At 48.4% G+C, this 24,567-nt stretch overlaps 1 protein-coding gene across 3 annotated transcripts; it reads right to left on the bottom strand.

Moving 5' to 3' along the window:
* Positions 1-377: 377 nt before the first annotated feature.
* Positions 378-24,263, bottom strand: DENND11 (DENN domain containing 11). Of its 3 annotated transcripts, XM_019749867.2 has the most exons (10): positions 23,620-23,996; positions 16,633-16,732; positions 15,505-15,663; positions 11,509-11,662; positions 10,924-11,062; positions 9,781-9,912; positions 9,455-9,605; positions 8,725-8,793; positions 6,176-6,389; positions 378-5,615 (listed from the first exon to the last, which is right to left on the bottom strand). In XM_019749867.2, the coding sequence occupies exons 1-9, from the start codon at positions 23,885-23,887 to the stop codon at positions 6,194-6,196; spliced, it is 1,368 nt and encodes a 455-aa protein (XP_019605426.2). In that variant the 5' UTR covers positions 23,888-23,996; the 3' UTR covers positions 378-5,615; positions 6,176-6,193. The 3 variants fall into 3 exon arrangements, with proteins under 3 accessions (XP_019605426.2, XP_074171364.1, XP_019605427.2); XM_074315263.1 differs by lacking the exon at positions 23,620-23,996 and adding an exon at positions 24,212-24,263 and having other exon boundaries at positions 378-6,389; XM_019749868.2 differs by having other exon boundaries at positions 378-6,389; positions 23,620-23,995.
* Positions 24,264-24,567: the final 304 nt, after the last annotated feature.

Genomic DNA, 24,567 nt, shown 5'->3' with positions numbered 1-24,567 from the left:
ATACACACGGTATACATACACATGTGTATGTGTGTTAGTCACATATAGGTAGCCATCGAGGATCACCTCTTAAAGTCACCTGTGATAGGCAGAGATGCGAAACAAAGGGCTTCGGGCTCTGCGGGGTCCTTCTCCAGAAGTCGTCCGATGGCACTGAGGGCGCATAGCCATTCCCAGCTTTGGCTTCCATTACCTGAGCATATTCGGCCAGACCTCGGCCTCTAGCAGGACAGGCACCAGCTCTCCGGTTTCCTCCACCATCACTGGGAGTGAGGCCAGCGTCCAGCCCAGCAGGCTCTGCTCCCGCGCTGGGCGGGCCTGCCCCCCTCCTATAAACCACTTTTCTTGGACTAGATGAAGAACTGCAGCACACGTGCTCATGTTAAAATGTGAACTTTAATTGTAAAAATTAATTTTCTGTAAATATAGTTATATCAACCTCTCTGCACACAACTCGGTTCAGATATATACAGATATGATAAACACAGATGTTATTTGTATCCCAGAACAAAATCAATTCAAGAAACATTTGCTCTTGGCTTCAGAATAATTCCAGCTTTCTTTAAAATAATCGCCACTGAAAACAGCAAGAACGACATACCTATATGCACTAATATTCCGGGTGAAAGTTATCAGCTGTCTTACAGGTTTCATCATATGAGGTAAAGACTTGAAACAAAAATAGATTCAGTTTCTCTTATTGCTATAACTCTTAGACTGGGGTCATCAAAACAGGGGTTTGACATTTAAGGTGACGGGGAGGCTATGCTTTTCCTAACTTGGAAAAAGGAGGAAAATCGCTTTTCCAAGGCTACAACTATTTCTTTTTCAGAAAAGGTTTCTTTCCCAGACCAACAAAAAGTTTAGCCAGCAAGCTAGGGGGTAAATAAGGAAATGCATTTTGTTTTCCTCTACTCTGTACCCTAATGTCTCCCACCCTGTCTGTTCAAAAGCTCAGCAACTATACCTTCCCTGACTTACGGTCTTTGTGGGCACTGAAACTCCTTGCCTGATGCTACCTTCAGAATAGTTTTTATACTTTTATCTTTGCTTAATTTGCCCAGAGGAAGTTTTCACTCTAATGTCAGCAATCAGCTAACTCAGTGACCTCAGTGGAGTTTTCATTTTGTGGATCATCTCCGGCCAATTTATAATACCCTGGTCCAAGCCCCGCCATTCCCCAACTATCCTTAGAAAGCAAAGGAAATGGATCATTAGTCTAAATAGGCTGTAGCACACAATTCACATGTGTCCTCCTACTATAGTAATTGAATACATTTTCTGAATTGAGATCCTATTTACCTCTGAAAGCCCATGCTATGCTGAGCTTCTAGAATAAACTCTAAAGAAAGGAAAGCAGGGCTTTATTTCTCCATCATTATTTATATAGCACTGGAAGGTTCTTATTTCCTTTCTGAACATGCAGTTTCATCCAACTGCCCCTGTATTCCAGCTCCAAAAGTGAATTAAAGTGCCAGTTACAAAAACCACCTCCCAGCCCCACCAGTTAAGAGGCCTCATCAGCATTATCACATGTACCCCCTTTTGTACAAGTTTTGCTTCAGGCTGGGGACGGTAGGTCATTCTCCCGAGGACTGTCAAGTTTATCTTCCTAAAGAGGGCTATTAAGATTTCACAGTCTCCTTTTTCACTCTCCAAAACATTTAAGTAATAAAACTTTTATAAATCTCAGTTGCTTCCAAATTCCAAAACTGCCCACTTCTTCTAGGATTACAGTTTGGAAATTTCCTTCCATTTCAACCTCTGCATCCTCACTTCACACAGTGATACCAATATAAAAATAAACTTCCATCTCTTATAAGAAAAGCATTAACGTAATTCACAGTTAGCCATTTCCCACCACACTCAGCATTCCAGTAGCTCCTGGGAACAGAGGTATATTAGTAACAAAGGAAATAGTAAAAGTCCATGGCTTGGGAGTGAAAGGAGCCCTTGGCTCCTCTTCTTCCCCTACCTGAATCAGAAAAGGGTTTTCCTGAAATGCGGGGACGGCACTGGGCCTGCAGGATCCTGGCTGCAGGGCACCAGGTAGGGCTGAGAAGTGCAGGGCAAACAGCCGAGCACTGTGCTTTGCTCAGACTCTCGGCCCACGAGCGAGGAACCCAACAGGGAGATAAAGCCACGCATGTGTGCTGGGCCCATAGTGACTCTTGCTATTTTAGAAGTGTTTCCACACTAAGGCAAGTTCGCTGTCAAGCGAACGCTGTCTTAGGGTTTTGTCCAGCAGTCCCCTCCCCTCCTTTACTTAAAAGAATGACCTGCTCTGGGACTGGAGAAAGCATCTCAGTCCATTCCCCGGCCACGCCGTCCCATAAAAAAACACAAACCAACCGCTCCCTGAGGTCCCTGCCTCTTCCTGGAGGCCTGCGATATCACCATGAAAAGGTTCATTCGTGACTGCCGTTCGCAAAAGGTGCCCTAAAGGCCGCTGTTTAAAGGTGAATCATCTCATCTTTTTATTGTGTTTGAAGGGCTTTCCATGTATCAAGACAAACAGCCAGTTTGTCCTGACAGCCACCAGAGTGAGAAGCAGTGACTCAGCCATGATGGATCTTTCCTTTTATGTTCCAGCTAAAACATCACAGGTCGTTACACTGACAAATGAAGCCTCGCGTGTGGTATTTACAATGACCTGCACTTAAATTTCCCATCTGGACTTTCCTGTGCAACAAAACAAGGTTAAGTTATCGGTGCAAATTCCTGTGCTAAATGATTTCTGTCAGTATGTCCATGAAATCAGCTTCCCTTCCCCAGCCAAATGGAAGAAGAGAGGCCATAATGGATGGTGGATATGGGCGGCCCATGCCTTCTACTTCACAGCGATCATAATTTCCTGAGGCTGTACAGCGCCCAGGTGGGACACTTACATTTGCAAATGACCTACACCAGTTCTAAGCAACGCTCCCTGCTGGACGAAAGCCGAAGCTAATTCTAAGCAAATGATTTGGCCCGTAAGTCTTGGTCTCGTAGGAGATAAGCCCTGTTACTTCTGACTCCTTCCGAAGAAAGTCCTTAGCCATACAACTGGTGGACACTGTCCTAAAGATTGCTTACTATCATCTCACAAGCCTGCAGACTTGAAACAAATCCACTTCAACATCAACAAACCCCACACCTGGATTCTCAGCCTCACAAGGAAATGTGCCACCTGGAAATGTCCTCTAACTCCGTCTCAGGGTGACAGGGCAGCCCAGGTATCTCAGGTAAGCATCTGGCTCTCAGCATGTTGCTAGATCAGGCTAACAGCTCCCCAGGATGACCCAGTGGCTGGGGCAGGGGAGGGCGTGAGGTCCCCGAGGCCAGAAGCCCCCAGTGGTTAAGGTACCACAGCCCAGGTTGGGTTTCCAAGCTGGCCCAGAAGGTCAGTGGTCAGTATAATCCAGCCTCTCAAGAGCTTACAGACCTGGAAGGCAGGTACCTCAAAGGATGTTCACCAGCATCTTCCAAACGAAAGCGTATGGCTCCTCGGGAAATATTTCAACAGTGACGAAAGCTCTGTCATTGTGCAAGGATTCCTGCCTGGTACCGCACAGACTCAGTCCCCTTCTAGAAAACTGGCAGCAAATGATGGGGGGCTCTGCTCTCACCTAAGATACTGGAGAGAAGGCAGAGGAGCACGAGCAGAATCAGGGACAAAGCAAGCCTTCAAACAGTGACCCTGGAAGCCAGGCGCTCCATATCTCAGTCCAGGCAAGAAATCCTCGGGTCACGACAACCAGTGACAAAGGAAACCACAGAGCCAGTGAGCATGCTGCTCAGCCAGGGCTAACTTCTAGCCCCCGAGGGAGCTGCAATGGAGGGAGGGACCCAGTCCTTGGGTCCCCTCTTCAAAGGAACACAAGGAGGGAGGGGAGAAGTTCTGCTCTGGGCTCAGCGAAGCCCAGGCGCCATATGACCTGGGACATGGCACTGCCCCACGGCTTTCCGGGACACCCACGCCCCAGCCCTCTGCATGAGGATGGATGCATGGAGCTAGCAGACAGACATCCGCCTAGATCAGTATGGAGTTCACAGGAGCCCAGAACCCCTGACCCACCATTCAAAGGAACTACGGGAACCTTGTTTTCACTAGCTCTACATCAGCACTCCCGAGCTCGGCATTATAAAACCACAGAAACAAAAGGTTCGCAGGCATACAGACTCTAGTGGAAGTGCTTAAAAAGAAAATTCTTCCAACAAATCCCCCAATTCCCCAGGAAGAGGGTCAGCCTATGTCCTCCGAGAGAATCCGGCCTTCCTTTCACCCCTCCCCCTGCTCTGACCACTCACCCCCTCTTAGGAGACCTTGAACTTTCGGACACCAGGAATGGTTACTTGACCCAAGTTTAGAAAGGTCACTTCTCGAGAGACAAGAGGACAAGGTTTGCTCTTCAAAGAACATGGCAGTGAAGCTTCAACTACTGAACACAGATTTCTTTTCTTTTGTAAACCTATGTATTACTGAAATGATGGCGCAACCCACACTGCAGAGGAGAAAAATGTAGTGGTTGTCTAGTTTACATTTCAATGCCCCAACTTATTTATATATTTACATAAAAGACGCTACAGTGATGAATCAATGTCTATTTGCATTTCCACACGTGAATTTCTTTAGTCTTGAATTCTGTATCAAGGAGCTCCATGGAAGGTATTTCTCTCTGCTGTGTACATTAGCCAGGCTGGAACTCGGGGACGGGGATACATGGATCGTGATTTCAGTCACACAACCAGGCAGGAAGGGTGAAGGGGAAGAAATTATTTGTCACCAATAGCTTAGAATCCCAAGTCAAAATCCTAAATGATGGCCTAGGAACTCATCAGAGCTGGCTTCCTGTGGTTAACAGTCGCTGTCTCACCTAAGCTGACACGCAGCCAGAGAGAACAGGCAGAGACGGATGGGAGCTGTCCCGGACCAAACCCTGTCAGAGGGAAGCACACGTACACTCATCGCTGACATTCGGGCTTCCTGGCCACTTTCCCAGGGGGACGGCACTGTCAGATTTGCTCTCTAACAAATCTGTTACATCTCTGGCCCCAATTACTTTGCTCGAGGAACGCTATCTGTGCTAAAGAGAAGTCTGTGAGGGTGCCGAGCCGGTACCTGGTCTTGTTAGCAGGCTCCAGCCTCTGAGTTAACAGCTCAGCTCCTTGTCTGATGAGGGAGTCCAGGGGACCCTTGTTTTCATCCAGAGATTCTGCCAGTGACGCATCCAGAAGACCGTCATCCAGCTGAAGAAACCTCTTCTCTCTCCTCTACCTCAACTGGTCTGCTTTTGTGGGCCGTAGATGCTCCTCTTTAAAAACACCCAAGTTACTCCAAGAGGATGGTTAGCTCTTAAGGGAGACTGAAATGGAAGATGAATTTGCTTGCAAGCTCCAGGGCTGGCATGGTCCTTAGGAATTCGTGAACCCATCTCACAAGGTGGGGATTCCGAGAAAGAGGAATAGTACCTTGAGTGGCCACCATTATGTTAACTTACTCTGAGGAATGATTCAAGGGTTCATTCTAACATTGTAGTTTTCAGCTGGCTGAGAGCAACCTCTCCCTGTCATCCTGTCCTGAGAGATGCTCAAACTTGGTGTCAGAAACATCCTTTTGTCCCACGTTGGGGTCTCTAGGCATGTAAATAGAGAAGACACAGATTTGTCCTAATATATGGGAAAAACGAGATCTCCTCCCAAGATTGGACTCCCAGAACTGATAAAAATACTGGAAAGGCATCTGGTCCAGCTTCCACCTTTGGGCAGATGGACATCCAAGGCCACACTGGGCAGACAGACAGTTGTCTCATTCTTGAATACATCAAGGGACACAGACCAGACAGATTTCCAGAACGGTCCACCCCAGTATTTCCAGAGCTCGGGTGGCTCCTAATGATCTGTGGCCTTCGCCACACACCCTGACATCAGTCAACAAGGACACATGACAGTCAACTTTGTTAACGCCTACGACCACACCAGGCAGGCACTCTGGGAGAGCGCGGTAGACTCCGGCATCCTACCACAGCAGAACACAAAGCCACACAGAGGCAGTCTCGTCTTACCTCTAGGGAGCCCGGAAGAAAGGAGATTGCAAAAATTACATTTGTTGGGAAGTATAAACAATATTCCTTCGTATTTAATAACAAATGAGTCCTCGGGGGCCTGGGGTGAACTCCCCATGGGAGCGGCTCACCGGTGGGGCTCACTCTCCCTACGGGCAACAGGGGTTGTCAATGACCAACATGACATCTATGCCGTAGGCCTCCAGCAGGTCCAGCAGAAAGCTGCGGTCTCCCTGGGGGTCCAGACCCATGCCCCGGGCATGCTCGGCTGTCAGAGTTTTGTCTTGACTGGCAGACACCTCCAACAAAGTCTGAAATATCCGGTTGTTTTGCTCTAGGAAAAACCTGCAGTCGCAAGACACAGGAGAGGGAGGGCAGAAAAGACAAGAATTCACCGGCAGTCCATACATGGGGAACGAATACGCCACCGTTTTGTTTCATATACGTTTAAAATGGTTTTAGAAGTCTAATATCTTTTCAAAGAAGAACGCAGGATCAAAGTTAAAGTTAAGGTTAGCAAAGAAACCATTGGCATTCATCACTGTATCATCAGCTAAATCTCTGAGCAAGTGATGGCTTGGTTGCCAAAAAAGTGGTCTCCCTCTTGAGAGGTCACTAGAGGTTTAAACATAAGCTCAGGGAGAGGCCCCCAAATCCTGTGTTCTTCTCTTTCTGCTTCGTCATAAGGGGAAGCTACAAACAAAACAACTGATAATGAAGTTCTGAGGTCAAGACTTAAAGTGAGAAACTGAAATGCACCTTTCAAGGCCTGGCTAGGGAACTAGAGCAGCAGCTGAGCCACCACAGACTGTGCAAGGCTGACCGTGACCTTGACCTTCCACACATTAAAGGTGGAGCTCAGAGGAGCGGGGCAGGCACCGGGAATGTTGGGACACCAGCGAGGCTAGAAGTAAAGAGTAAAGGAGCCACGGAGTCAGGCTGTAGGTTCCAATACGGCCATAGCTCCCTGTCATCCTTGGGCGTTTATTGTCCTTTGATTACTTTTTAAAAAACTTATGCACAGCGCATGGTCTACGTATCGCTGATTTGCAGTACTGTATAAATATAGGGACCATGTTCAGAGAAGAACTGTCTGGACCTTTCAGCTGTGTTCCACAGAGTTCGTGGGTTCAGCAGAGGTGCCCAGGGCCCAGAGAAGCTCCGGAAGCCCAGGATTTTAGATACAATGGAATGTGTCCGACCTGAGGAGACCGCCGGCTCTCTGCTCAATCCCCAGACACTGTTACCTCTGAACAGCGAGTATCCATTAGAAAGAACAGCTTCTTAGAATCACAGCACTGTGCTGGTGTTGAAATGTCAACCTGAAGTTTTCAACATCAAAGCTAGAAATGGTTCTAACTGCAAGTGCGATGTCCCACCTCCATCCCGGGACACAGGGAGGAAGACCAAACAGGAAGCTGGGAGAACTGTTTCCGCTTCAACTGCAATTCTGTTCTCATCACCGAGCACGATTTCAACAGCTGCTTATGAATGAATTCAAGGTGTGAAGGCCAGGGCTCCCACCCTGACCACCCATAGAGCGGGGGGAATTTCATTAGGTGCAAGAGTTCAATTTTCAGAGTATCCCATAATGCTCAGTACAAGGAACTGCCCTCTTCAAAGGAAGCAACGAGGGACCTGAACCCCGCTGCGACCTGCCCAGTTAGGAATTTGTGATCAGACCCTCCTGGGTGGTGACTTTCGGTCATTGGGCTTGTCAGGCCTGCCGTGTGGCTCCCGAGCTTGTCAGGGTTATTGCAGAGCCCCTTTCCGTTCACACTGCCAGGGGCACTTAGAGCTGGGCTCCATACCATCAGCCCTGAACGCCGAGGGACAGACAGACCTTCTGTGCAATGCCCAGAAGAAAAACCTCAGCACCCCACTTTCTCTCAATAACCTTCCCCTGCTTCTTTCTTTAACTCCTCTGGGTCCCCCACTACCGAGTGCCCATCTCTAAGTGCCTCTGGCAGTGTTAATGGAAAGGGGCTCTGCAATAAATCTGACAAGCCACGTGACCGAAAGTAACCGCCCACGATGGTCTGATCACAAATTCCTAACTGGGCAGGTCGCAGCGGGTAGTCACATCCCAGGCCCACAGCTTCCTCAGCAAAGGTCAGTCTTTCCCCTAAGTGAGCCCAGTCCACTGTTCTCATGCATCTAGGGTCACGTACCTTTGACATGTCAGAGTAAGTTCCTTTTCCTCAAAGGCACAACCACCAGCACCAGAGCACAAGACCACAGAACCCCTCACCGTTATCTCGTTGCCCCCATAGCATCTCTCTGTGCTGCGAATGTTAACTATTAACTATCCTGCACCCGCCAATGTAAAGGAAGCCTGTTTCTCCATTTGGCCTCTTATCCAACCCTGGAGATTGCCTTGCTATGCTCCCTCCCACCTCCTTAATCTACCACCAATGGACTTCATGCAACCCTCCTTTCGTCTCCTCCGTTGATTCTCATGTATAAAATAAGCTGCAAAACTGCCCTTCTCCGGAGCATGGGAGATCTTGCTCCCTGGTATATGTCGTCAGTTTGGCTCAAAAAACTCAAGAATTCTCTACAGGTTTAGCTGTTTCTTACACTGACAGCAGCAATAAAGGATGTCCCTGGACTGCAGAGGGTGACCTGGGAAGGACCCCGGCCTGCAGCATTCGTGCTAAGGGACCCTCCGTTGACTTACAGCACAAACAGGTCCTCTTCACAGGGGTTGTAGTCTCCCTCCACTTCCTGGGAGTACAGCAGCATCTGCCTGTTGTGAGGAGAACACCGTGAGACTCTGGCACAGCTGCAAGGTCCCCTGTCACTGGCTCGGTCAGCGGTCAGGCATCTGCATGGGCCACCACCTCCCAGGAAGGGGGGTGACCCAGAGCCGGCCCCCTGGTCCAAAGGCAGGGAGACGAGGGACAGGAAACGAATAATCAGGGCTGGGAGTCAAGACCCTGAGGATCCAGGGCCACGTCTGGCCCTGTGTAATCTCAGGCAAGTGACAATCCCTCCTAAGTGCCCATCAGCTAGGGGTGATGATACCATTTATTTCCCACGATGACCAAATCATGGAGAAAGACATGAGATAATGTACGAGCAAGTTTGCAGCACTGTGGGGCACGTACTGCTGGTTCTCTTGGGCTTCACAGATTCCGAAGTCCAGCAGAAAGACGTCACCCCGTGTACCTGCTACCCTCCTATTAGGACAGTGTGCTGGGGGCCAGCCTTCTCCAACTGCAGGGCTTCCCTTCACTGCCCACTCTCCATGTGCCACAAGGGGAAGTGTGGACAGGACAGGTGTGACCGAGAGCCCCCAGCTGTCCTGAGAAGGGCTGCCCCTGGGGGACATCTCTGAGTGTGTGCGGCCTTGGCTGCCCCTGCCGCCACCTGTGGGCACACGCGTGCCCGGGCCCCAGACCTACTACCTCTGCTCGTTGAGCCGCCGGTACTTCTCCCGGTCAGCGCTGTTTATCTTCAGCAGGGGCTGCAGGTGGTCATGGTGCGTCCTCACGTTCTGGTTGTCCACGTACACGTCGTACAGGTCTCGCTTCTCCTCAAAAATCTTCTCTGTGGTGCCTGTGAGACCCGAGGTTCGGGACATGAAAACCCGGAGGCTGCACTGAAGGGCGCCAGCCCGACCCCAACAGGACAACAAAGAGTCGGGGAGCCCCGAGTCTGCGGGGAGCTGGGAGTCTGTCAGAGGTCAGGGCAGGGACGTGTGGGTGGGAGGCAGGGAGGGCCCCATACTCACAGGCCACATAGGACACCTCTACCTCCAGGCTCTCGATGTCAGCCACGTTCACGTAGAAGAAAGGCTTGGACTCGGGAATGGTGCCCCCGATGCCGGGCAGGGACACGTTGGCCAGGCAGCAGCAGCAGTACACTGTGGGGGACAGAGGCGGTGAGGGCAGAGGAGAGGCCGTCCCGCCCCCCCCGCCCCCCCACCGCTGGCCGCTGCCTCAGGGTCGGCCTCCCAGGACGTGTGGCAGGCTTTGCTTTGTGCTGTCCTGGTACCTGGGTAACCAGGAGGTCCTGCGCTGTGAGACCGGGTGGGGACACGGGGAGCCTTTCGGGTCCCACAGCAGAACCTGGTCTTGTCAAGGTCATGCCAGCAATGTCCTACCAAATCCACTGGACATGGGTCAGTCTTCACCTCACTAGGTCTTGCTGAAGATTGGGCACCAGTGACCTCAAAACTCCTGCCTACTGAACCCTCTCGTCTTCTGGTTCCTCCCTCCTCCTGACGGTTCTGCCTCAGCCTCCTGTGTCTTCCGCCTTTACTGTTCACCTCCTGTGCCTGCCTCTTCAAACACTGGCATGCAACTCCTCACGCACTCTCTCCCCGAGTGATGCCACCCCCCTCCAGCGTTGGCAGCTCTCTCAGCTTGATCTGTAGCTCAACTTTCCCCCCAAGGTTCTGACCCAACTAGACCGGTGCCTGGTGTACATCTCACGAGGGCCTCACAGCACACACCGTGTCCCAAGCCAATGCTGTCACACCACCCCATCTACGCCTCCTGCTCTAGGGGTCCCTCCATCCTCGTCATCCTAGACTCTTCGTCCATTACAACCTCACACACAGCAGAATCTTACAACCCAATCACGCACCAAATGTTGTCAAGTTTATCTCAACTATACCTGGAATCCATCTTCTCTACTTTAATCCAGACCCTTATCTCTCATCAGACTACTGATCTGTCACCTAGTCCACCGTCTGTTGTCACCAGAGGCCACATTCTAAAATACAAATCCAACTGTGTCCTCCCAGGCTTAACCCCCGTGACCCCCTGGATATGGCCCAAACTCTTCTGACCTTGGGTCAACAAAGGAAAGACTCAAACAGCTTCAGCTCCAGGGAACTGAGGAAGAGCCCTTGACCTTGGCTGCTGGTTACCTCTATAGCACACGACGCCCACAGGAGGGGGAGAAAATATCAAAATGCGCTTCCGAAGTAAGGCAAATTTCCAAAGTACGAGGATCTGTTCTCCAAAGAATTTAATGAACTGAGACATGCAGCCAGCGGGGTGTGTGATCTGAAAAAAAAAGGAAGAATAGCTTGTTAGAAATAATCAAAATACGAGTATTGTAACTAAGAAAATATACCTGTTCAGACTCTTCACCTTTAGTTCAAACGTCTGGCTTTAAAATATCTGAAGCGATCAATAGAATTAAATCTACCCCTTGCCCCTAGGAGCCCAGCACGACTGGCCTATCACCCAGCTTTGCACCATCATTATAGAAGTGTCCAGAAAGCATATTGTCTACGATAACTTGCCTTATGTTTTAAGAGAACCCAAACACTTAGATTAGCAATCCCGCTCTGTCAAATGCAGACTTTGGGCATGAGCCCAAGACATAAATTCCTTGTTAATTAAAAAATAAATAAATAAATAAATAAATAAATAAATAAATAAATAAAATTAAGAACGACTGTACCCAGACGCGAGTCCAGGACTTGTGAGAGTACGGCTGACCTCACCTTCATCTCAGGGTACATGTATCGGTGGATGGAAGGCAGCCAGCAGACGGGGGGCAGGCTGCCGCCTCTCCCCGGACCAGCACGGAGTACCCCTTTCTTATCCTCATAGAAGGCGGCCAAGTGGGAGTAATGTCCAGGCATCTCCAGCTGGTGTCTGCAAACACACGGGCAGAGTGAGAAGGGCTCTGGCCGCAGCTCTGCCCCTCACTCCCACCATCCCAGGGCCTCCAACACGTCGGGACAAAGACCTAATACACTGAAAAGACGCAGGATGAAGAGTTTGAGACTTCCCAGGACACCTCCTTTGTTGTTACAGAAGCTTCTTGGGAAAAGCTCAACCGTGGCTCTGCTCCGACAGCGCCACAGAACACATTCACTGCCCTTCTCACGGGGAAACGGGCAGAATTAACAGACTGTGACTAATGCCTATTGTTCTTGAGCAAGGTATGCTAACAATGTGTGCCACTTCCCAGAGCAAGGCTGCGAGCTGTGAGAAGGCCTGGCTTAGAAGACCACAGGCGCCCTGCTTCCAGCTGCTCTGTTTAGAAATCCTGCCTGCTTGCTTGCTTTGTTATTAGAAAAGAGTAAGAGGACGCTTACCCCTCAGTGCCTCAAACACGGGAAAACAATTCTTGGATGTCATTAAGGGCTCATAATTTCTACACCAAGTAACAAATAAAACTCAAATTCTCTTCTCTCCCCACCCCCACCCGCTCGGGCTGGCAGACACTTGGCTGTGGGCAGCCCTGCTAACTGACCCTAAAAGAAAGCTGCCCTGAAGCCCTGGACCATTTGGACAGGGGAGAATCCTGCCTTCAAGTCGAGAGCTGTAGATACTATTTGGCACAATGTTTAGTGGGGGTGCTAGGGGTTGGACTGAGCCCACCTCCCCCCCGAAAAAAAATATGTTGGAGTCCTAACCCCTGTATCTCAGAATATAACCTTATTTGGAGAGAGGGTCTTTACAGAGGTCATCACATTAAAATGAGGGCATTCCGGTGAGTCCTAACCCAGTATGACTGGTGTCCTTATGAAAAGGGGAAATTTGGACGTGCTGATGAAGGCAGAGATCAGGAGTGACGTGTCTGCAAGCCAAGGAACACCAAGGTGGCCAGCAAACCAGCAAATGCTAGGAGACAGGCAAGGCCAGACTCGCCCTCACTGCGCCAAGAAGGAACCGACTGCTGACAACTTGACTTTAGACTTCCAGCCTCCAGAGCTGTGAGGCGACACATTTTTGTTCTTCTCAGTCACCTAGTTTTTGGTACTTGATTATAGCAGCCCTAGGAAACTAACATAGGGAGAAACAAAAGGCATTAAAACCTTTTTCGCCCATTTGTGTTTTCCTGGTACCCTACAATTTCCATCATACTGCAACGGAAAAGAAAAAAAAAATCTATTATTATTGAGCAAGGGGTGGTACCCCCTATTATGGTTGGCCCTGGAACAATGGAGACTAACACAGGCCATCCCCCCAACATGCCACTGTTGGCTTACTTCAAATGCTGACACAAACTGCTCAGATTTAAGATTTTCATCCTCCAACCGGTAGCCAGCTGCCCTCCACCCATCTCCATTCCAGACTGACTGACAGCTCCCAATGTCACGGCTACAGCTACCACTCATTGTGGACATCAGGCCAGTTACTACACTTTTCAAAATCTGCTCTCTTGCCTCTCCTTAAAACGTAGATACTACATTTTAGTAGCTACTAGTACTACCTTGGTATCATTTTGAGATGAAAATGAACTGTTATAAAGTGGTAAAAGTGCCTCACACAGTTTGTGACACGTGTCCATCAGTCACAAAGCATTCGGCTCCTTCCTTCCTTCCTAGCTATCCTGCAGGATCTAGCCAGGCACGCCATGAAGGCACAGCAATGGGATAAATAGGGAAGGTGGTGGGCAAGCCCTGGAAAAAAACAGGCAAATTTACATCTTCAAAAGAAAAATAAGATAAAATAAGCCAAAAAAACCCACAAAGAAACAAAAAACAAAGAAAGAAAAAGAAAAAAAATCAACTACATTCAGATAAAATGATTACTAAAATAAGTTCCTCCCTGAGTAACAGCTAATTTGGGGGTTCCTAGACATTCTGTTTTAAACTTGCACAAGGAAGCAGTCATATGATGTAATAAGAAATAACTCCGGAGGGGGTGCTTATAATCATCTTTCATTCTTAGAAATGTTCGTGCGTAGGTGGGAAACCCTTGATGGCTAAGCTATGTCTGTCTACTCTGAGAAGAGGGCAGATTTCAGGGGCTCTTCAGAGGTCTGTGTCAAATTGATGCAAGTTTGATTAATATGAAAGACCCCAAAGATGATATAAAACACAGATTAGGTGTTTTCAGAAATCAAGTCTAGTTAATTTCTATAAATGTCATTCCTGCAGTGGAGTATTATCCCTCCCGGGACCTGGGCTGCCCTCACTATGCTTCTTTCCTTTCCTCATACTCTCTCATGCAAATCTCTTCTCTCATGTTAACCTTGTGTCCTCTTTAATCACCAAGCTGGAAAAGCTTTCTAACTGTGACTCAACAGCTAGAAGCCAGAAAAAGATAAATGAATTCAATGAAGGGAGGCACCTGCATGACAAAGTAATGTGAAAAGATAAATGACAAAGTGGAAAAACATTTTCAATTTATGTCACAAAGAACAAATCTTCCATTATACAAAGAAGTCCTAGAAATTAGTAAGAAAAGGCCAACAACCAAAAAAGAAAAAATCTTAGCAAAGGCTAGGAATGATTGACGGAAAAGCCAAATGACTCAAACGTAACCTCACTCATAAGAAGAAAAATGCAGATTAAAACGATTCTCATGTATCACGTTTTACCCATCAGGATGCCAAAAACCCAAAAGTTTTATTTTGAGGCTGGCAATGTCAGAGGAAGCATGACTGTTGGGCACGCAAAATAGTACAATGGGACAATCTATGGAAAGCAATTTGACACCATCTATTAATATATATATACAAAACACATACCCTTTGAACCTCCCATTTTATTTCTGGAAACTTAACGTCCACATATTTTGCTTACATGTGAAATGGTACTTGTTTGTGAGGATTGAGTGTGGCGTTATTTATAAAGGCTGCCCACCCTGTCCACCTGCCTCCCTCTAAACTGTCCCATGAGAGAGAAAGAATATTCTAGCTTATCTAAGCCATCTTGGGGCTAGTTGTCACCAGTTAGCCAGGACCCAAACTAATATAACAATGCCTTATAATTTTTGGCTTTTGAACCATGAGAATGTATTGCCTATTTGAGAAATTAATTTTTTTCTTAACAGGAAGCATCAGTTTTAAAAAGGATCAGGACCCCAATAAAAATGTTCTTTCTTTCTCCGTGGAATTACTTCTAAGATGCAAAACTAGGAAATTTTAAAATACAGAAAAATATATACGTATGTCAAGTGAGTATTTTTTAAAATACACACACACATACACACCAGAAAATATGCTAAAATTTTAACAGTGCTTTAGGGATTAGGGATAGCTTTCTGCCTCAAAATCTGAAATGAAATTAATGACTTCATAATGAAAAACAATAGTAAATGACTAGTTTTGCTGCTTCTAATAAAAAAAACAAATCCCTCTCTATTACCCCAGATAATATTACCCTAAATAAGAAATGATTAGGCTTTAGAATTTTTAGAGTCTATGTGCCTACCTGGGGCGAGGAGGTAATTATTGTGGCTTTAGGGTAACAAAGATCATGCACATGACGGCAAATTATTTCATTCATCCAAACCGATGACAGTGTTACATATAAACTGAAAGCAAAATCTGCCCCAGCTTTCATTATACCATGAAGAATTATTATGCACGACGCTGACTGAAACAATAACACCACCACTTGAGGTGGGAAACATGGCGGCGGATGTTCTTGGAAAAGGCATCTATGGATTGGCACACAACCTTTATCTCGAGGGCTCATCAAAACACACTAGCTGGCAGGTCCCTGCGGCCTCCCCTTGCATGGATGTAAGGCACGTACCGAACCTGGTTCTCCAGGAAGTGCATGTACCGGTAAAGCAGGGTATAGGACGGAGACAGGATGCCCACGGACTTCATGCGTGCGCCACGCTCCAGCTCGCTCTCCACAGGCATGTTGGCGAAGCAGGCCAGGCCGAAGAAGGGCCCTTTCCGGAAATAGCTAAAATAGACCAAAGAGGGAGTGTGGCACGAAAGCAGACAGACACTTCGTTTTGCTTTGTGTTTTCCTTTGAGAGGCAAACCCCAAGAAAAGAAATAACTGAGTCCAGGGTCTCCATGAGAAAGCTCAGCCTAAAAAAAACACTTTTTTTTAGAATCTCAGGGGAACAATTAGCCCAAGCTGCTCAACCTCCCAGATGAGACAACCAAAGCTCAAAGAAAGTATGGAGCTCGCCAAGGGTCATCCAGCTGCAGCTAGGACTTGACCTCTAGCCAGCCTGCCACGCAACTTCCCGTGACCATAAATAGACCCCTTGTCCTCTTCTGCACAACAGCTAAGGACGTGATGGCAGAACCAGAGCAAAGATTCGTCTTCAGGCCCATTTAGAACCAGTACTCTGTTCTATGATCATAAACGCTGTTGATCCCGTCCTTACTTCCTGAGTCTCTGATGTTTTTAATTGAGCACATGACCAGAGCTGTCACTTCATTTCCTTCCCCTTTCTCACACTTGTGACAGTCATGATTTCAGCCCAATGAGAAGGTTAAAGTTACTTCCTTACCTTTCCATTCTTTCCAATTGCTCCCCCACAAGAATCTTAATTACACAGGACAGTGAACTGGCCATACTTAAAGCTGGAATTCCAAGTTTTAGCCCATGAATATCTTAACTAAACCGTTCTTTATTAAAGCCAAACCTCAAGGGAGGTCCAATAATAGCTTTGAAAGGGAGAGAACTCTGTGGTAGGAATTCTTAACTTTTGGGGGGTCGTGAAATCCATCGGGAGCCTAATGTAAGCCAGGGACCTTCTTGCTAGAAAATTAATATAAACACAAAACTATACATACATTTTCAGGGCACTGACACACGCCTCCTGAAGAGCCTCTGACAACAGCCCTTATGCTCTGAGGGAAAGTAGAGAGCAGGGAGGAAATGGTATAGAGAAGACTTACATTTAGAACTACTTACATAAAATCAGACTGGATTTTATGGGACCCACTGGCCATAGATTTGAACTCAACACCTTCGAGGTCGATATCTTGAGGTAAACACCATTCCACCATGTTTCCTGTGGGGAAGAAAAAGGCCACACGTTAAAAGAAACAATCATTCAAAGAAAGGGGCTTAGTGCAGGGCTCAGCACACATGGCTTCTCAAGAAATGTGCTGGTGACTCAACCACCAACACGCTCCAGTGGATCGTCTCATCCATCACCCACATGCTGGCCGAGTTCCTGAGTTACTCGAGGGCCCTCCCTCCTTCACCTCTCTCCCTGGATGAGGCTCTTCGCCAAGCTTTGGCCATTCGTTCTTTGCTTCCAGCATTTTGGGGCTCTATCACTCATCATTAATTACTGAGTTTCCACTAGGCTAGATGTTGGAGCTACAAAGTCAAATAAGGTAGAGTCTCTGACCTCAAAAAGATTAGAGGCCAGAGATAAACACAGAGACAGAGAAGGAGACCACCGACTACAGTTACGGGTTCTGGGGGGTACATGGCTATGACACAGGGTAACATGGGAATTTAGAAAGGAGCAGTGACAAGCATCCATCAGACTGAGGGAACCAGAGAATTGTACAGTGTTACCTAGAGGCTTGAGCGGACACTAGAGAATAGTCCCTATTTTCATGCATAGTCAAAATTTTCAAAATAAAAATACTAAGCGACTTGTGAGATTTCATTTTAGAGCAAGCTTATCATCAGCGCTCTAAGTCCTAATTTCCTAGGCATTAGAAATACCACCAATAATCCCGGACAACAATGCTTTCAGATAATTGTTTGGGGCATTAGGGGAATTGCATACCCAGTCCACAAACACACAAGACAGTCTCTGGACCGGTAGACATAAGGGGTTATAAACGGGCATGAAGCGGCATCACAGCCAAACGTCATCCTTTAACAGAAATAGTCTACTGTGCTCAAAACTTGGGAGCCAGTTCATATATGAAACTTCTGGAGGCTTAAAGCGATTTTGCAAAAATAGCAATCCTTGTGGTGAGCTACTTAATGCTAGAAAACCCGCACTCGGAGCATTACCAACCCAGGCCCAGTTTTCACACCCTGAGGCCTTTGGTTTTCCAAACATGCTCACCACACTTTAGGAATTCAGCCAGGGGGCCTGGGGAAGATTCAACACAAGGTTTCACCTCAGGGGGAGTCAATCAAAGACAGACACGTCACCGTTGACAGATGCCTCTCTGCCCCTAATTCTCTCTCCTTCCAACTTCGCATCCACCCTTTTCTTGGGCCTGTCACAGCCCCTGCCTAGCCTCTAGCTGCAAAGAGAGCTTAAGAGGAGGGCACCCAGAGGAACAGACGTGGCAATCTGCATTGTGTACATTCAGCCATTTGGTAAATATTGGTAGAACATAACTTGGCAGCACAGTGTCAGGTGCTCGGCTCCTGCAAAGGCAAATAAGTCCCTGTTTAAAGAATTTGGACAAACGCCTTCATTGTGCTGGTGGCTCAGTTACCCAGAAGGCAATGCTGAGGCTGTGGACATACCTGCCCCTCCAAGGTCAGCCTGGCAGCTGTGTGTGTGAGGGCCTCCTAGAGCTGATGGGTTATACGTTCCTAGATGGGGGACGTATGCTCTGTCCTGGCGGCATACAGTGTCGCCTCTCTCTTTATTCCTGTTTAAATGTGAAATGACCACAGCCCCACGCATATTGCATTCCACGAATCACCATTTCTTTTGGGAGAATAGACATTCGCTGCTACTGCTGCTGCCCGTTAGAAAGTTCATCTCATATATTTAAAATAGAAAAAGCAATGATCTTGAACCAAAACGATCTCTTTGTAATGGGAAATACATGACTTTCCTTCCTCTTTCTCCTTCCTTGTTGCGTGTTTCCCAACCAAGCATTTCCTCTTGAGGTCTTTGTTTCATAAGCAGGACGGCCTCCCTCTAACCTCAAGAGTGAAGCTTTGCCCCCGGTTTCCCTTTTCCAACATATGCCTTGATTTCTACTCTTCCCATTGGCTTCTTCCCAGTAGTATATACATATGCCCTGATTTCAGCTGGAAAGTAAAAAGGAATCCTGTCACGGGAATAAAGGCTAGAATCCAGGAGTCTCGTGGTCCCGACACCACATGGAAGAAACCAGAAATATTATTTCGTTCAGACTCCAACACCAGAAAGGTAAACGGCCCATATCACTTGATTTTCGGTCTTCAATAGTTTTAAATAGGTAGTCTTAAAATCCCCTACGATGAAAGTATATCCAAAGCAGAGGAAGAAAGAGTCAGTATAAAGAAACCTGAGGGAGGAAGAAATTCATCCTGGTGGTTTCAAGTCAGCCATATGCCAATCCATGGCTGAATTCCAGTGAATTAATTTTACATGGAAAAAAAACCTTCCATTTCACACACCAGGTATCATTTTTCACTGGGCGATGGTGTGGGGTGGAGACAGAGAGCAGGCCCTGGAGGCAGGCAGACTCGGGATTGTCCCTGGCTCTGTCCCTCTCTGCCCTGTGACTTAAGGTGACTCAGTGGTTCTGTGGTCAGCTTTTCTCATCATACAGAGAAGACTGTCGGGGGGATGAGAGGCAAGGCCCCGGAAACGCCCAGCATAGTTCCTGACACACCGTGGGCCTGCAGTAACTGGTGGGTGTTGGGATTCCCGCTCTCACTTCACTCTCTCTCGACTTTCCAGAGAAGCAGCCGCATTCACAGCAGATGGCCACAAATCGACTTCTCCCTGCAAACCACAGCAGGTGAATCACCAATAGCCTGGGAAAGGTTCTGCCAACGTGGGAAATTAATGAAATTAACCACAGTGTCTTCCACTGACATCTGATGGAAACGAGAGAGAAAGGAGGTGGCAGTTACTCATTCTAAGAGACCTTCCTGTTGGCTGTCAGAGCTGGCTGTCTCTTTGCCTCTTTCAGCTGGCCATTCTCAGGACTGCTCTTTGCATCTCAAAATCATACTCTAAATTTTCCGTTCTCATTCTCCTTTGTTAGTTTCCCCACCCGTGGCTGGAGCCATTTATTATTTGCACAAGTCAGATGACCTGGGAAGCATCCAACTCACTCCCCAGACATCTCACCTTCACTGTTTAAAAGAAAATGCTTGTATTTCATTGAACACATAAAGAATGTATGGAGATTAAAGTTAGTGAGTGATTTTTAGTGCTCATGTTTGACATAAACATGGAACATTCTGATGTACTAAATGAACTAGGGGTGTAGCTGTAATTTGGCACTAACTAGAGGTTGGGAGAGGCACAATTTCTTCCTAAAGAACTAGGGGAAAAGAAACATCTTAAAAACCTCAGAAGGTTCTCCTCCCTCAGCCATTCCATGAGCCCCTCCTGCCCCCCACAAGATGCCCCAATACAAACGCACACAGCACAGAAATTTCCCCCTGACACCCACAAAATAACTCGAGGGAAAAGGTAGCCTTTCAAAGTGAATCTCAGAAAGAAACTAATGAGGCAGATTCACAGGTGTCATGCATTGCAGGTCCAGTGCTTTCCATGCCTCAGGCCCCCACACAAGCCCTTAGTCATGTGCTGAGTCAGCTATGTCACCTCCATAGACAGGGGGTGTGGGGACAGAGTCCCAGAGAGCACTTTCCAGGCTCTTGGCCTCACGTGGAAAGGTGCTCACTTGGGTAGTAAATGGCCGTCTGCTGTGATCGGATGGCCATCAGCTGTGACTAGTTAGCCATCAGCTGTGACCGGTTAGCCATCAGCCACTGATATAACTGCCGTGGCTGAGCTAGCAAGTGGGCATTGCAGTTAGCACGGGGGATTGCAGCTAGCAAGTGAGGTCGGTTGGCAGAGAAGCGGATGGCAGATTGCGGATCGTGTGGCTCCTGCTTCCTGTGTCTCCTGCTTCCTGTGTCTCCAACCCAGCCGCCAGCGAGAAGATAGTGGTATGACTCCCCTATCTATGGCTCCGTGGGTGTTCCTTTTTGGCCTCACCCTACCCTGCGTTCTTATGTGGGGAGCGGGAGCTGAGACCTCGCATGACACCCCGCATGACAGGGGGAGAGGGGATAGGGCTGATTTCCAAGTGTGACAATACCTTTTCCCTTAGTTAAGCAGAGAAAAGAACATTTTACTAGAAACCCAAAGAACAACATAAAAATAAAAATATCAAGGGCTTTAAATAATGGGTTGAACACAATGAAAAAGCAATCTTCCGCCTGCCAACCTTTCCCACCCAGCTTGCATAGTTAGCTAGCATCTGGGCCTGCTTTCAATAGCAGCTTTGTAGTCCAGATGGCCAGCACCACCATTCTGGGACTCCCTGCTCCACATAAAGGCTGGGTGTGTGAGTGTGAGCATGAATGAGTGAGTGTGTGTGTGTGTGTGTGTGCACCTCCAGTCCTCATATCATTTGTAGATCCAATTACCATCATTTTCAAACCATGTGTCCAGTGAAAATAACATCTTTCACGCCTCTACCCTCTTAGATTTTTCTTACAGGTACCCAACTGAGCTTTCCAAACCTTGTCTCTAAATGTCCAAAAGAATTCCTCTTTTCTTCTGTATCCAGAAGAATGATACTCTCATGTATAAACTGGGTATAAATGATCATCAAATAACAGACTGGTGATTAGAATGAAATGAAACACCATTATAGTAAAATGCTTGCATAAAGTGTCCAGGTATCGTTTACAATCCCTTCTTTCCTCACTAATATTCATCTGAACACCATTACAATACACACCTGTGTATGTGTGTATCCCATGAACCCACGCTCACCACCTGTGACTGACAGGGCAGGCAAGGGTCCCAGCTCTGCTTATCAATTTTTATCAACTCTGTCTGTGGTTAATGTAGGATTTTCTTTTCTCCTCCCCGCTAAATCAGACCCTGGTAAGGTCCCATTTCTTCTATTACTCTTAAACATTTCCCAGAGTGAATCTCACGCTCCTATCAACCAAAAGTCCTCACATAATATCGTCGCTAGATTCTTGGAAACTGCAACTTTAAAGCAAAAACACCTATCACGAAAACAATTCTACCAAAAGCTAATTGATATAAACAAGGGTTAAGTTCCTAGGGCATATTTCTGATCACAAAAACATCACCAAATTTCTAAATAAAAACCCAAAATTCTTCAAATAGTAAACACTGAAATGTGCGCTCTACATACATTTCAAGAAGATTAATACAAACAAGTAAGATAATTCTTTCCCAACCCTCTTATTCTAGTTCAGAGTTGCACGTAGCCAAAGCCTCTCCCGGCAGCTCAGGGCACAGGTGGATACCCACCCTGGACAGCACGCCTTTCCATCACAAGGCCACTCACACCCACACTCAGACAGGGACATTTTAGACATGCCATTCACCTCATGAGCAGACCTTAGGGATGGGGTAGGGGGAGGGAAGAATGGGGTCCCTGGAGAAAACCCACACAGACAGGGGAACAATGTGAAAACTCCACAGACAGTGGCTTTGATCAGGAATCTATTTTTTTCTCATCACTGTTATAACAAAACCAGGTTGAATGAAACTATTATTCGAGGACCTGCTACATTTACCTGTTGGTGATGGGGTAGGGCATAATAAGTATTATTAGCATCTGTTTTTATCTAGAAGTCAGGGTTACGTTGGTCAAAAAAGAGCAGTTTTTCAAACTAACTGGTATCTGGAGTCCCAACCATATGTGAGTCGATGTGTGAACTGCACAAAAAACATGTTACAAATGAAACAAAATACAAGTATGCACTTCATGTAGGAGGGGTTGGCACTATTTCATGAAACTTGTTCCAGTTACATATGTATATGTGTGTGAGGGTATTGATTGGGACGTAAACTTAATTTCATAGGGTGGGTTGCAGTCAAAATAGTTTGAAAGTCTCTGGGACTGGATGGCTGAACAGCCAGAGTCAGAGAGGCCTGCTCTGCTCCCCATAAACTGTCACTTCCGGTGTCTTGCTGGTTTATAATCCCTGACCAAAGTTACATGACCCTACCTGCAACCTCCTGTCTGCCCTGTCTGAATCCCCATCTCAGAGCCCTTACTTACCCTTTTTCCTCCCACTGCATAGCAACCGTCAAGTTCTTTGCAATGAGGGTTTACCTTCATAGTCCGAGGACCAGAAAGAAGCAGGTAAATCCTTCACTAACAGGCATTCCACGTTCCAGCGACTCCATTGGAGTTAGGGACACTGACACACCTGGGTTTTCTTAAACCCTAGAACCATAACTTCAGCTCTCGTGCCTCCAATAATGATCACAGAACAGCTCTGGGAATGACAGGCCCCTCACGGCCTAGGACCAGATGAGAGAGTGTATCTATTCACTTCTGAACCCCTAAAGTCTCTCGCCACTAAAATGCACGCTTCCTGCCTGGGTGGCTCGGCTAAAGGTGATGTGAACAGCCTTTGAATTCCCCAAAAATACCGGCAAGAGCCTATCTGAGGAGACTTCTCCTTTAATCGGTCTCCAGCTTAATTTCTCAATTTCATCCCCTAATACTCCCCGCATTAATTCCTCAAACTAAAGCTGTCAGAGAAAGTGAACTTGGCCGCTTGCAAAGTTACCTTGCCGGGACAGGTGGGGAGTAAGGGCAGGAAACCAGAGATCCTGGGAGCTTAGGACTCTCAATTTCAGGAGCTAACCTGGCAGGGAGAGGGGTGGGTAGGCGTCCTCTTTTGGCCAAGCAAGAAAACAAAAGCCAGCGTGCGGGTGGCCACAAACAGGATCCTTTATCGTTGGAGAAGCGCAAACACGACAGTGGGGATGGGAGCGCGGACTGGGATTTGGAGAATGAGCCGGACAGAAAGGAGGGAGGGTCGGAGGGCGCAGGGAACAAAGCCCCACGTCCCGCGCCCAGACCTCGCTGGGGCACTCTGATCACTCCTCGGGAGCCCAGCGGGCGGAATGGGGGTGCAGGTGTGTGGGTGCGCGCGCAGCGAGCCCCTCCCTCGCCGTCCCCCAAGCCCGGGCGGGGGCGGGGGCGACCCTATCCCGGGTCCCCGAGCGGCTCTCACCCGAGCGGGGATCGAAGGTGACCACGAACACGGCCACCACCTGGTCCTCCTCCACGTCGCCCAGCTCCAGGCGCCCGGGCTGCAGCAGCACCCCGGAGGCACCCAGCTCCTCGGGCTCCCGCCGCCTCCATGGCTCCGCGGCCAAGCGGCCGCCCCCGGCGCCGCCCCAGCCGCGGCCTCCAGCCTGCAGCTCCGGGGCCTGCGGCGGGGAGACGGCTGGGCCCTCGGCCCAGCGCAGCAGCGGCGCCGCGTCGCCCCGCTCCGCCATGGCGAAGCGAGGAGGAGCCGCGGGCGGCGAGGGGCGGGCGCAGGGGCGGACCGCAGCGACTCCCCTCGCCGGCCGGCCGGCCCACGGGGCGCCGCTCCCCGCCGCCCGAAGCCGGCACCTGCCCTGTGCGGCCCCGCCCTGCCCCCGCTGCCCTCCCACCAGAGTCGACTTCGCGATCGAGCCCCAACAGGCTTCGCTGAGCTGCGTGCCTGATTCCAGAGTTCCTGGATGCCCGTGCATGCTCTGTCATAGGAAGTGTGTGGGGCCGTGACGCGCAGCCACCTGGACCTGTCTACCTGGGTCTGGGAGGTGGTGCCTTCTCACCTAGGATTCCGTGGGTAACTGTACCACCGTGAATTCTTACACGCCACCATTATTTTTGAAAGTCCCCGTGTCATATGGACCATGACAGATACGTATTACATAATCCTGGATGTGTGGCCAAAGCCACCACTGTGCTGGCAAGTGAAGCAGAAGAGGGGAGCATTGGCTGCATGATGCTGTCAGGCTTGGGATGAGGCCTGGTCTTCGGAAGGGGGAGCTTTGGTGTCCGGCCTGGGGCAGTGTGTGTATCACCCAGTCTCTGCGCCCAGCAGGGAGCTGGACAGTGCCCTGGCCTAGCCTTCCTGCACCCTGCCTGGGGCTCCCCAGCCATTTCAGTGACTAAATATCTACAGAGA

The sequence above is a fragment of the Rhinolophus sinicus genome, linkage group LG11 (assembly GCF_036562045.2).
Source record: "Rhinolophus sinicus isolate RSC01 linkage group LG11, ASM3656204v1, whole genome shotgun sequence".
Classification (NCBI taxonomy): domain Eukaryota; kingdom Metazoa; phylum Chordata; class Mammalia; order Chiroptera; family Rhinolophidae; genus Rhinolophus; species Rhinolophus sinicus.
This window is presented reverse-complemented; position numbering and strand designations above follow the sequence as displayed.